Genomic DNA, 13,824 nt, shown 5'->3' on the forward strand with positions numbered 1-13,824 from the left:
GAAATTGGCTAAGGTTTAACTCTTGTAAACCTACCGTAAAATACCACGGAAGCGCCCAGTTTCGCACATGCACCCAGTTTCGCACAAGCGCCCAGTTTTGCACCCCCCCCCCCCATGCGCCTAGTATTAACATTTCCAAAACTTCAGAATTATGAAAATTATATGTTAAGCGCCAAACCACGGTAGTTATACCGAGCGAAAGGTCTGTTTGGCTTGGTTTTGCAAAGACTATCCACACAGTGTATTAATAATGCACGTTTCCGTGCTTGGTAAACTTCTCTATAACGTGCTACTCTGGCCTCCCTTTGCTCCGGTGTTTCAGCAGCCAACTTTGGCTTTGCTTGAGATTTCGCAGCCTGCCGTCTAGCTATATCTACTGGATGATTGGATTCAGCAGCGCACGCACAGACAGCTCAGCCGGTGCGTCATCCATGGCAAGACTGAGTGACAAAGCACTGGCAAAGCAGCTGTTAAACCCTCACCTAGTCACGTGGTGCCGCAGCGGATCACGTGGCGTGACGTCACACCTGCCACACTTGCGCTCTAGCGGCTCAAGGTCATTGCGACGCGATGAATGACCTTGCGAGACATAGCATAGTAGGTGCCCCCTGAACCATGCTGTTTGTTTCACAAGGTGCAGGGCTGGTTCACAATTTTTTGGCACCCTCCATGCACTCGGCGTAGACATGCAGGCGCGAAGCAGCAGCGCAGCAGACGACGCAGCACACCGACGTAAGCACTGTTGACACCCTGCTGCGGTGTCTATGCAACATGGGGTGTGATATTCACACATCAGAAACTGACCATACCTGCGATTCGGGACCTCTCCAACTTACATGGACAGCACAAATTAGGTGGACACAACATAAGGCCTGCACTGCGTCGGCACATCAGCATTCCTTTCGAGTGTTGCATTGTGCCTGTATTATTGAAGTCGAGCTGCACAATTTCTAAACTTCTCGTGTCCCGCCGTGAACTGGTTTACCTTGGTGCAGGCGAATCGAACAGACTTGACACATTGGTTGAAAGCAACTAAGTTGCACCTCAAGCCAAATAAACTGAAACTGAAACCACACTACAGTCAACACGCTCAGCATGGCACGGCAGTGTGCACGCTGGTAGCCTTTGGGACCTGAGGGTGCTGACCGGTTTACAGCAGTCAAGCAGCAGCCATTCTGTGCCCGAATTGAAGCTAGTGTGCTGGATGCATCTCCCCTTGTGTCCCGAAACAAGGGTGTCTAAACTTTATGCTGCTCTATTTGTTTTACTTGCATTTTTGTTTTGTTTTTAGTGACTGCTTTACAGGTGATAGTATGCATTTAAAAAAAGAAAGTTTGCCATGAGCACAACCCTTTTGTTGGATACAAACACACTTTATTAACATTCATTTACTTTTAGACACAGCACACAAGCAGCAGCAAACTTGGAACAAGCAGAGACCGACAAAAGTGTACTAGAACACAGTGACTTTTTCAGTGCCCTTGCTGCTGCCGATTTTGTCTGCTTCAGGAACTTATCCGAATAACTTGCTCGAAGCAAGTACCCCTCGGGTATATGACTACGGCATCTTACACTGCTACAAGAGCACGGTGCAGCCACCATCACAATCATTGTTTTGGATGCATATTTTGTAACCTTGCATCAACCCCCCCCCCCATCTTTCAGCAGGTTTAAAGGGACCAACAACCAATATTTATGGTGCCCAATTTTATAGTGTAACTGAAAGCTTAACTGTCAGAGTGTCCAATACTGCAGTGGTAACGTGGAAAATGTTGTGGCACATTTTTTACCCGAATTTTCCAATCTGAAGTCACGATCGTGTATATGAATTTCTATGCTGAAAACAGAGAGAGGAGAGCGTGATAGCAACTGTACACCAGCTTCAGCGGGAAGCAGACAAGTGCGACCCTAGAGAAAGTAATGTTTCGTTTATCAAGCTGATGTTCATGCAGTTCCTGCTCCCGAACTGTTGAATTATTTCTGCAATAATGGCCCCACGCTTTAACCACTTTGGTCATATACAAGTCAAGCCAAGTTCTTTTTAGCCAAGCCAGGTTTTCGAGCGCAAACCAACAGTTTCATTAGTGAACTGTATTTTTATCTGTGTTGCGCAGCTCTGCACGTTGCTGTTTGGAAGCATGTCGTCTCTTGAAAACCTGAGCGAGCTGGAATGAAGAATTTTAGCTCAAACTAGTGGGCAAAACAACATAATGTGCACTGCCATGCTATGAGGGACGCCACAGTTCTGTCATTACACTTGTTGCCACATATGCAGTGCGACTTGTAAGCGTGAAATTTCCTTAGATCGTAATATGCATAAAGAGCAAACGCCTGTACAATATAAAGAATGCAATTTTAAACAATATGTATGGTGCCCTTAAAAACAGTCAACTTACGTACAGTAATCTGCGGTCACATGGTAATAATCAAGCCCTAGTATCTCAGTTTCACCGCAAAGCCCCCTTTTCAACAAATTATTTTGCTGCGATTTTATGTGCCAATATAAAATTATAATTCCTACTTAAAACGCAAACAGCATGCTAAGTTCCATCACTGTAAATCATGAACTTTACATTTTCACCAAAATCTCATGAAACGTTTTGGACAGTTGTCAGTCCCTTTAAAACCTTCAACCTTCATAAAAGCATAAAATGAGCCCAAATTCATAAACTTTATGAAAAATTCAGGAGAGTAAGCAGGTATGATACCATTCTCAAAGATGCCTTCTCTGAACTGCAACAGGGCTGCCAGACCAATGTTGTCCTTGGTCATAACTCTGTTCAGCATATCATCTGAGCCGTCTGCATTAGCCATGGCCAGCTGGTTGAACTCCACAAGATGCTCCTTTATGAGTGCGAACCTGCACATCACACAAAATTCAACCCAATTAATGAAAATTATAACCACTAAGCACAGGTTTCAGCTTTTGCAAAAGCTTTTGTGGTATTTTTGCAAGTGAGATGCTTGCATTTACTTGAAGAACAATGTAGTGAAACCAGAAAAACATAGACAATATTTCTATAAATGTATTGCTTTTTTCCAGCAACAAATATGATGCCAGAAGCCCTTTGCAAGAGAACACGGTGCTAATCAGAAAACCATCTTGACCAAAATAGCAACTCTGCAGAGGCTAACGCCATCCCAAAAAGACGTTTACTAGAATTGTGGCACATTAAGAATGTGGCATATTCAGAATGCTGCGAACAGAAACAAGTGTTTAATGCCTGGGCCCCTTGACAAGGAGAAAAGATAGACGTAATGCACTGCAATAGTAGCTTGCCACCCCTACTGCTTCCACTCCCATTTTCGTTCCAGTCTCTGCTGGCATGCCTCCCAGCATGAAAGGTGATTTAATGCACATCCTCACATTCATGGAGTTAGCCATGGTGATCAATACAAAACAGCAACAGTAAACCTTCGCAAAAACATTATCCAAATGCCAGCTATTCCTGCTAACAATAACTCATGGATTCAGCCATAATGGTGATGATCCCCTTCAAAGGGGATGATGCAAGACCAAGCTCATTCTTTTTACCTTCATGCTGAGTTTGTATACTTAAATACCTTTATGTGATCCAGCAAATAATTAAAAAGTATAATATTTGAGTCACTGCGTGTTTTCTCTACCTTTGCACCACCAAGCTACCAGCTGCTTTTTTACTACAGTCCACTGCAATCTATTTATAAGAATTTAAAAAGGGTCTAATAATAGTGTAAATAGAAACAAATGAAATGATGGTGCAGCGAGAGTACCCTTCCTGCAGTTTCCCATTGGCTCAACCAGCACCCACAAGTGACATTCCTCCTTTGCATATCAGGGCAGGGGGTCCAGGTGACGCTTATGTCCACAACAACCACCTCCCTTTTTTTCTCTCTTCCTTATTTCCTTGCTGCATGGCACATTTCTGGTGGTGCTAATTTTTATGCACTCTGAATTTCATGGGACTCAAGTTGTTCATGTTGCTACTGGCTATTTGTACATTGCACATACTGCGTGTGACACAGAGATGACAGCTGTGATGTCTTTGCTGGTGATATCAGTGACACCTCAAATAAGAAGGGCCTGCATGATTTCGTCTGAATTATCAGCTATTTTCACAGTGAGCATAGGTGTAATAATTTGTAGAAAGGATTGTCACCATGTGATTTACACAGCATGATTGTCTGCTTCAAGTGCCCTAACCAGCGTATCTGCTTGTAAGAAATATTTCAATACTTTTCATCATATAATGCATCTTATATAAAGGTCAATATCTGTAACAAATTAATTTTAGTAATTATGATGACTGGTCTTCAACTAAGCATCAAAAATTCTTTTCTGTGAAGATTGTACAGTGTTTTGAGAAAAATATAAAATCTAGAGACCTTTACAACACTCAACCATAATTCAACACTGAAGGGGCTAATCGTTGGCACTCTTTCTCCTATAACTTCGCATTCTCAGACATCCTGATGTGGCTTCAACTGGCAGGGAACTGACTTTTGGATTATCATAAAACTTTTCCTTTCTTATTACATTCTCTGCTGTTCAATATGGTTCCATAGCTGGCTTCCTCATTTTCACAGCCGTCCTATATACAGCATCTTTCCTTTTCTTTGCTGCTGACCATGACAGCACTTACTGACCGTGACCATGATAACACTTACTGGTTACTTTTTTGGTTCTTTTTCTCCACCACGAGTCATAGTTTTTTTTTTAAATCTCCCGAGACTCCTTGCACAATATATTACAAACTGCCTTCAATCCTTCTCAAAATTTACTAAGAAGTGATTACGTAACATTCACCCTGGATATAATCGTCAGATGCATGCGGAACTGCATGAAAGTAATTCCATCATATTCTTGCCAACAGCTTTGAAGAAAAGGTTTGACACTAATATTACAACATAGACCGCTGCGTTGTCACAGACAATGAGAAGTAACCATAAAGTGCATTTTAAATACGGTGAAATAACAAGAAAACCAGGATGCAGATTCAATAAGGCAAGCCACCACACCATGTAGCCATCTTCCTCTCTATATTTTTCACAAAAGAGCGCATAATCCAAGTGCGCGCCGCGCGTGTCACGCAAGCCAGCGAAAGAACACGCCGGCCCCGCGGCAACTTCAACAGAGGGGGAGAGCGCATGCGCCTCAAACAGCAATGCGAACAACGGTGCCTAGACGTCTAGAAGAGCATCGACGAAGCGACATTAACCGGAGAGAGAGCACACGCGCGCGCCGAGGCACCTTCTCACCTGGCGAGTCGAAAGAGATAACTACAGCGTGAGCGTGTGCCAACGGGATGAGTCATCATCCCCCCTCGACAACACTTCTCGACAGCGGCGGTTGAAGGTATGAGAAAAGAATAGAAGCTTCCCAGGCTTTCGCCATGCTACCGGATCACGACTCCGATAGGAATGTTCGAGAACGCCTGTGGAAGCTATATAACCGTCGTGCGAAGATCGTTCAGGAGAGTTCAGTCCGCGCCGGTGAAGTGATGTAACGTGAGGACCAAGCGTCTGCGGAAGAAGGGGATTCCCCGGCAAGCTAGTCGACGAGTTCATCGAGCGTCTGCATTTCCGGAAGAAGTTCCTTCTTCGAGATTTGCCCCGAGCTACGCCGAGATCGTCTGACAAGACCAACACGGGTGAATACGATTGGACACTTAGTGTTCCTTTTCATTTTGTGCTTTACGTGTTGGACTCTTAGTGCTTGTCGTGAATTATTTTTCTTGTGTTTGTTAATACCCATCGGAATTGTATTGTGTTGTGTCTAGCCTAAGTGTGCATGTGTATGTGTAACTGCCTTGTGTGAAGAATATATTTTGTTGCATTTTGACAACTATGGGCTCTGACTCGGTCTTTGAATAGCAACCGGCGTTCGCTGGCGCACCAGAGGGCCCATTCTTAATTGCTCTTGCTTTCGTGGGATTATTTTCGGAAGCTGATAAGTCGGCTTTGGAATTTGGTCTGGCGTCTGCACCTCGTTCACGGGGTCGGTGACAATATTTATGCAAGGAAAAGCAGTTTTTACCACATCAAACATAGGGAGGTGCTTACTTAGTCCAAGTACATGGAGGTGTTGCTTCTGGTGTATAACGGTGGCACTTAAATAAAGAATTGGTTTTTCATGTTCCTAACCTACCAGTCAGTGTAAGAATTAATTTGAAAAGCGATTATGTCCTTGAGCTGTCTTAGGGTTTCTAGAGGTTGTACAGAATGAGGCGGTAGTTTGGCATCGCCTTCAAACAAACACCTATCCTCATCTTAAACTGTATAACGTAATACATCCTACTCGCTGCTCGTAGAAATGCCCGCACTGCAATGAATAGGCCTCCTTATACCGTACAGTTTGGTCATGCCACAATACTCCCGACCTACCACCCCTTCTTAATTGTACCCTAGACTAGTGGGAAGCAACACTGCCCAGCTCGAGCTTGCATGATCAGCTACGGCTGGTGGAGCGAGCAGGACAAACAGTGGCTGCTGCCGGACTTCTGGACTGAGGAGTCTACTCGCTAGCGGGTAAAGAAGCAAGACCAGCTTTCTCCAATTGATTCCTTACCCTCTAAAGCTTTATAAAGTTTCATACTTCTACTACTACTATTTAAATACCAGCCCACCTATTTTCATTCATTTGCCTCTGGAATTTTTCAAAGCAGGTTTAGCTCAGAGCCTTCAACGCACACCTCGAAGGATACACACACCATGTGTCCCTGAACTGCTTCATTTACCTTTACTGCCCGCATTAACCACATTTAGAGCAAATCCTTCAAAAGCTCTTTAATTAATTTCTACTTGTGATTTCACTTCAGATTTTAAACAACACCAAGCTTCCAAATGCAAGTCGTGGAATCATGACTCCTTTCCACACTTGCTTGTCGTACTCCCGTTTCATTATGGCCATATTTCTGTAGTTAGATTACCTGTTCATGTTTTTCCACGGAATTCACTCTGCCTCTAATGCACAACCTTGGGTATTTGTGTTGTTCTACCCATTGTATTTTGTTTCCCTGTATTGTGACTGTCTGATCAGCAGTATCATTAAACACCATAAAACCTGGTTCATTAACACTGATCTTAAACACCTGCTGTGGACATGCCCTGGTCTAAACCAGATATGACGGCGCTACCTGCAAACAGTGGGCCTTCATCCCACGCTACCACCGGACTATGATTCTTGGTTCTATGGAAACAACCATTGAGCACTATTGATGTTCATCACCGAAACCGGCCTACATTTCTATATTTAATAGTTTATGCGGTTGGGCGAACTTTCGAAGAAAAAAAAAAAAAAGAGCTTAGCCCTCCCCTCCACAGATGTGGACCAGAATCTGAATATCTCTCTTGACTATCCGCTAACAGAACACTGTCATCTCCATACACTAAACTTGGAAGAGGTTGCTCCAATAATACATGGCCTTGTTTACGTGAAATATGTATAGCTACTATCCAGATAGGCTACATATATTGGTCTGTTCTCTACCTAGTTATCATCAATGCATTTACCAATTATAAAACCATTCTGCAGTTGCTTTAGTGCCTTATTCTGTTCTGACCAGGCATGAAACTTTGATTTTATAATTTGCACTGTTAACCTGAATGTCCCTCATGAGATTGTGAATGGTTTGTGGGATTTAATGTTGGCTTTCTCTCTTTTATTTCTGTTCTTTGTGAATGATTTATGGGGCTTTACTGTTGGCTCTATTTCCTTTATCTCTGTTGCTTTTATTTCGGACACTACAAGCGCTATCTAGCAGTGTATAAGCATACTACTCTCCTCGAAGGCAAGGCCAGCTTCTTTTAGAGTGCTTGTCCCCTCACACAGCATTTGAGACCTATCTCAGCATAACAAACAAAGATTGGTTCCATCAATAACACATAATTTACACGGCAGTCAGCAGTGCTGCTTCAGAGGCACTTTATCTCTCAAGACAAATTTATGTATCTGAAGGAGCTGGTGATATCTTGAGCACTCTCTGAGTTGCCAGTTACAAGTGTGTGCTGGTGAACATTGTGTGATTGTGTACTGTGTATGATTGGGCCACTTCAAGTATCAACCATTGTCATCTGGAGTAGCATGCTAGGTGCATGGCCAGACAAGCATCTCCAGCAGCCATTAAAGAATGTCTCTCTCTAAAGAGTATACACAGTGCAATCTTTAAAAACTCAAAAATTTAATCCCTATAACCAGTTACTGTTGCATCTGGACAGACATCAAACCTGTCAGAGGAATATTTATGCACTCCCATAAAGGTGACAGTGTGTTTCTGCAGCGGGAAGCTGCAGATTCAGCACCTATTGAGATGGTTCTATCCTATATGAATGTGTGCACGTACCTACACCTCAGCATTGAATAAAATGTGCGGTGAAAATTAAGCTGAGAAATAAATCATCTTGATAGCAGCATTGAAACAACAATAATAGCAGTGAAATGTGCTGTACTGGCAGTAAGCAGGCTAATGAGGTCAGAAATCTATGCTTGGTTCTTGCAGTAGGTGAGGTTTGACTGCATGGTGCACTGCATCTAGTCACTTCACGTGCACTAACGGTGCTTTTGACTGAATAAAATCATCTGCCAATAGACAAAGCCTGCTCAAGGCATCCAATGTGAATAGACAGTTTTAGTTTAGCGTTTTTACGCTCCGCTTAGCCGCTGAGCGGAGCGGAAGCACGAATGCGCATGCGTCCTCTGCTTAGCCATAAGCGGGCTAGTGGAGCGAGAAACACGGTCCGCTTACAAGCTGCCTAAACGGAGCGTTGCTGCTGTCTTCCGCTAGCGAGTGTGGTCAATGCACGCGCCCTCTCTCGTGCCTACATCGAAGCACCTTGCATCGAGGTACTAGTCGCGCGAGCGCGAATAACTTGTGTAATACACCTCCAACTGCTTGTTTAAGGAAATAAAGTGGTTAGAGTGCACAGCTAACAAAACGTCGCCAGCGCATTGGCGTTAGAAAGGATTGGATTTGAAATGCAACCTCACTGGCTATGACGTGGCGTTCACTAAGTCGACGCTTCCATTCCAACTCGATAAAATGAACCGGCAACGCATTACAAGCACCCGTCTGATACTACATGAACAAATAATTTATATATATATTCGCCTTACTTTGTAAAAGTGAGAAAACGTTTTTTTATTTTGTTTCACTACGCTGAATTTGGCCAGAGGGTGCTGCAACAACGAAAGGTCCGCTCCGCTACACTACACGCATAACTAAAACGTGAAAATCACCCGCCGCTCCGCTGTGGCTTAGCGGGGCAGCTCGGAGCGGAGTGAACCGTAAAGACGCTCAACTAAAACACTCTAATACTGTGCTACAGCACACACTGTATTTCATCGGAGAACAATTTACATGAGCAGCTTTCTTAAAAGCAGAATTTCATTGTCGCATACAATGTCACGATCATTAGACTGTTATACACAGTTTATTTCTGCTGAGTGTTTATCTGAATGATGGTATTGCTAAAGTAGCTGATTGTCATAAGCAATAGATCCTTTTATGCTCGAATTTCTCCCACAGTTTCCGTGGGCACACTAAGGACTGCACAGAAGATTGCGCACAGTGGAAGTAAGGAATGCCAACAATGTAAAATCATAGTCTCTCTCTTTGTACCATACATACACACATATATTCATGCACAGTCACCAGACACAATGAAAGAAAAATAGAGCAGCAGCAATGAGGCAAGAAAAGTGAAGAGAAATAAATTTTTCCTAGGTGAAGTATGACTACTCACTTGCTTGTTTGAAAGAAAATAGCACAACCGTCAACGTGCTTCCTGTCACTCTCGGACATGGTCTTTGCCCGAGATTTTGGGGAGAAGATGCCATCATAACCGTCTCGCTTTAGCTCTGGTAGGAAAAAGTCGTGGAATTGTTCCGTTTCTACCTCCTAGAGGGCACAGATGAAAGGAGAAAATGCATAATGAATTAATAGCAATAGCATTTTTTTTTAAAGAATAGTTCAGCAAAAAGAGAGAGAGTGAAGACAGAGGAAAAGTCAGGTTTGCTACACTGATTGGTAGGTAGGGGAAAGGGATCCATGGTGAAGAGATGAGTTGAGAAATGTAAATCAGTGCACAAAATTCAGAAGCAGCATGCATCGCTCTCACAGCTAATCTGTGGACCAGCAGACCACAGGAAGTAAAATAGTGCCAGAATCCTCACACTTTTTCTTCTGGTCACGAAACTTCTGTGAAATCTTGCTATGCTGCCCAAAATAGCCACGAGGTGGCGCAGCCTCATTTAGAGGGCCCTTAGCCAAAAACTAACTTGCATGCATATGCGTATGAGCTGTGTAAACTTTTCTGCTGCAGTGGTGCAGAATACAGCACAACAAACAGTGCATTCAAGTGAATAACACTAAGAGCAGAAATCATTAAATAAAAAACTGCTATAAGCACACTAAATGTAGAGATTTCAGTATAACTACTATTAACAGCGACCAAACATATGCATAGTGCTACTTGTGTTTAAAAAAATGCAGTCACCAATGGTAACGAAAAATTTCACAACACCAATGCAATATTAACTAAATTAGTAAAACAAATGAATTTAGTGCGCTCCTATCAGTTCTTTATTAAATAAATTGTGCTTTTAGTGGTACTAGCATGAATGCACGTTTCTTGTGCGATCTCCTGCAACATTGCAGTAGGAAAGGCTACACAGCTCATTTGAATATGCGTGCAGGTTAGCCGCCCCTGGACGATGGCAAGTGCCATATAAATCATGCAGTGCCACGTGGCAGCTACATTGGGCAGAGTAGCAAGCTTTCCCATAAATTTTTTCTGACCACAAAAAGAGTTATTAAAGAAGTCTGCTAGCACTTTAGCTGGCTTAAACACAGAAATCTATCGCGGTTACTGTCCTAATATTGTTTGTTACGAGAGTAGATGTCTGTCCAGCAATATCAGTCAGTAAAGCTGATACACTGTGCTAATGTCTCAAGACAAGGAGTAGGTTAATTTGTTGCAGCTGAATGATAAGCACAATACAATGAAGATGTGCAATTTGTGAGGCCATCAATAATGACTTGACTAAAAGAGATGCTGTAGTTATATAGAGTGTCTCACGTAACTTGAGCCAAGTTTTAAAAATGTGCGAATTCCCCATAGCTGGACACCAAGGTCATGTTGTTTGCTGTTGCTTGGAGATGCTCAGATTATTTTTGCATTCCACCTAATTACATGTTAGTCTTAATTAATTAATCACCTTCTCATCTATTATAATTAGATGAAAAGCATCAATGAGAAAATTGTAAAGCAACATGAAAAACTCCTAATACAGCTTTCTGTTGCTCAATATGTGCTAGATAAAAGTGTTTTTCCAAGCATGAAAGAAGCCCACGAATACACGCAAAGTGCCTCAAGCGGCCAGTCGCACGGCAATTTTGCGTGTATTCGCGGGCTTTTATGTAGCACGTATTGAGATGATAGCACGTCCAGCTATCTGGCATTTGCATATTTTTTGTTTGGCTCAAGTTCTGTGGGACACCCAGTATACCAGGGGTATGTTCATATTTATGGTGCATAAAAAGCAATGCGAGTAAGCAGTGCAATACCTTTATAATGCAGTCTAAAGCTAGCAGAGAATGAGAGCCAGCTATGTTATGATAAGTATGTCTATCACACTAAATCAGAACACGATGCTTCATGACAGGTCCCAGCTATACATTACACACTGATGTATGTATGCTGGATGTAAATTCTCAGGAGCCATTTTAGAACATTACCTGCAAAGAGATGATGTCAGCTGCATAGTGCCGAATCTCATCCATTATTCCTTTTCGGCGATACTCCCAGCTAAGTGCCCAGGCTGGACAGTACCCATACACTTGTCTCGTGGCATACTTGTCGCACAACACATTGTAGCACATCACCGTGAATGCAGCTAGAAAAGGAGAGCAAACATTTTGAACACACAAAAATATGTTTCCAGCAGCCACAGCCAGAAACAGAGGTGGGAACATGCAGCATTACAATTTAATGATTTGACATGCCAGGCTGAGCCAGGTGTGCAGCCTGCATCCATCTCAATAGGCAAAATTCAAAACTCTGCAGGCAGACTCACATAACTTAAATTCTACCCTTACAATGGTGGTACTTACATTCAAAGTGCGCATGATGCAAGGCACATGTTCACACATTCTACAACTCCATTCTGACTCTCACTATGCAAAGCAGAACTTGTTCCCTCTTTCCACAATCGTCACTTCATGCGAGCAGATTATACACCACCATAGTGACACTGGCAGCATTTGACGTGTAAGAAGATTGAGTTTTACACGTCTAATTTCTGCTTTAAATAATTTACACTGCATTCTGTTTACAACTCAACCTTATGAAAGTGTGGGTATTTGTAAGGCCACAGCTGCTGGGAACACTCGAAATTATGTGTAGTATAATTTTCACCTAGATTTTAATGTGCTGCTGATGCATCACGCTACTGTGCTTGTGCCTGTATGAAAAGCTACACAGCACTCATGTTTATGTTCTGTACACATGTGTGACAGAAAAGTCTGCTTTAAAGAATGCTAACACAAGCATGTCAGCTGATTAAATGAGCAAGAAAGTGAATTTCTTAGCTTAATAAAGTACCATAATGGCATCTCCAAGCCTACTCTCAAGTGATAGTGAAAACTTGAGATGGCAGTACAGTAAGATGAGTACCGTGCATATTCAAGACCTCAAGACGGAACGCCTCAAAGCAACATGCTGGTGGCAATGATGCAATGTGGCAGAGTGAAGCACTGAATTAAGGGGGGACACGGTGCAAAAAATCTAAATTTCTGTCCAAAAAATGCTTCTCAAGTTTCTTGCAGTTTCGGTACCCTAACTACGTATTCAAGAATGTGTGAGAAAAACTTCAGCTACATGTGCGTGGTAATAAAGCAAGAATTTCTATTTTTAGATGGGCTGTTGGAGCCTCAGATAAACAAATGTGTCCATGACCACTGCTTTAGAAGTGCAATTGTGATGCGAGGAAAAGAACACTAGTATAAAATGCCTACCATCACTGTAAAGGTTGTATTTCCTCTCTTTTTTTATAAGCTCAAGCAGTGGCACCAAGGGTTTGACAAGACGTGTGCAAAGGCCTATGAATGAGAACAAAAGCAACAAATTTTGAGCAGTGACTGCAAACAAGGCGAAACTCAAGGCACTATTGGTGCAGACGGTGTCACCTGACTACAATTTACTGCCACATGTGGCTTTGCGACTTCAAACTGTTCTTGATTGCCATTTTTGGTGCATGTTATGCTCCACGGTCTCTTTTGTGGGGATGCGCGACTCTCACGCGTCTCCTGTGATCCGGCTTCACTGCGTGGCTGGGCGGCGGAGGCGGTCGTAGTGGTTGCGGCGCGTTGCGAGAGATGGCGCAAGTGTCGTGATGCTAACGCCGCCGAACGGCGGGGTGACTTGGGAGAGAAAGGTCGCGGGCGCTTCCTCTTTGGGTTGGGATCGGTGAGCGACGCAGACGTCCCGTGCGTACGCCGATCCACGCTTCGCGAGACGTGTCGCGTGGCTCGGAGCGGGGCACCGGTATGGACGAACACGGATCGTTCGAACGCGCCACTGTTCGCGTGACCGCACACGTGAACGACTAGGCGATGGTGTCATAGCATGGGGCGAACGTATTCGCTCGCTATCGGGTCGCGGTGAGTTGGACTTCCTTGATTTGTCGCGCGCCCGTGTGAATGTTCTATTGGTTGTAATTCGGCTAGTGTTTATTAGTGTATGAAAGGTGCAATAAATGCCCTTTTGATTGTTTGCACTACTGTATTGTCGTTCCTTTGTCCCAAGAGCATGTGTGAGACCCCGCACTTCACAAGTTGTAGTCTGCCC

The 13,824-nt window shown here is 43.3% G+C and overlaps 1 protein-coding gene across 15 annotated transcripts in view; it reads right to left on the bottom strand.

Annotated features, from left to right (window-relative positions):
- LOC119436478 (CCR4-NOT transcription complex subunit 6-like) overlaps positions 1-13,824 on the bottom strand; it is a 264,798-nt gene that overhangs the window by 24,935 nt on the left and 226,039 nt on the right. For all 15 annotated transcript variants that reach the window (XM_049658002.1, XM_037703331.2, XM_049658038.1 and 12 more), the window contains 3 exons: positions 11,715-11,872; positions 9,721-9,875; positions 2,709-2,860 (listed from right to left, as the gene is read on the bottom strand). In XM_049658002.1, the coding sequence (XP_049513959.1) occupies positions 2,709-2,860; positions 9,721-9,875; positions 11,715-11,872 (465 nt within the window). The remainder of the gene's footprint in view (positions 1-2,708; positions 2,861-9,720; positions 9,876-11,714; positions 11,873-13,824) is intronic.

This window comes from Dermacentor silvarum, chromosome 1 (assembly GCF_013339745.2).
Source record: "Dermacentor silvarum isolate Dsil-2018 chromosome 1, BIME_Dsil_1.4, whole genome shotgun sequence".
NCBI lineage: Eukaryota > Metazoa > Arthropoda > Arachnida > Ixodida > Ixodidae > Dermacentor > Dermacentor silvarum.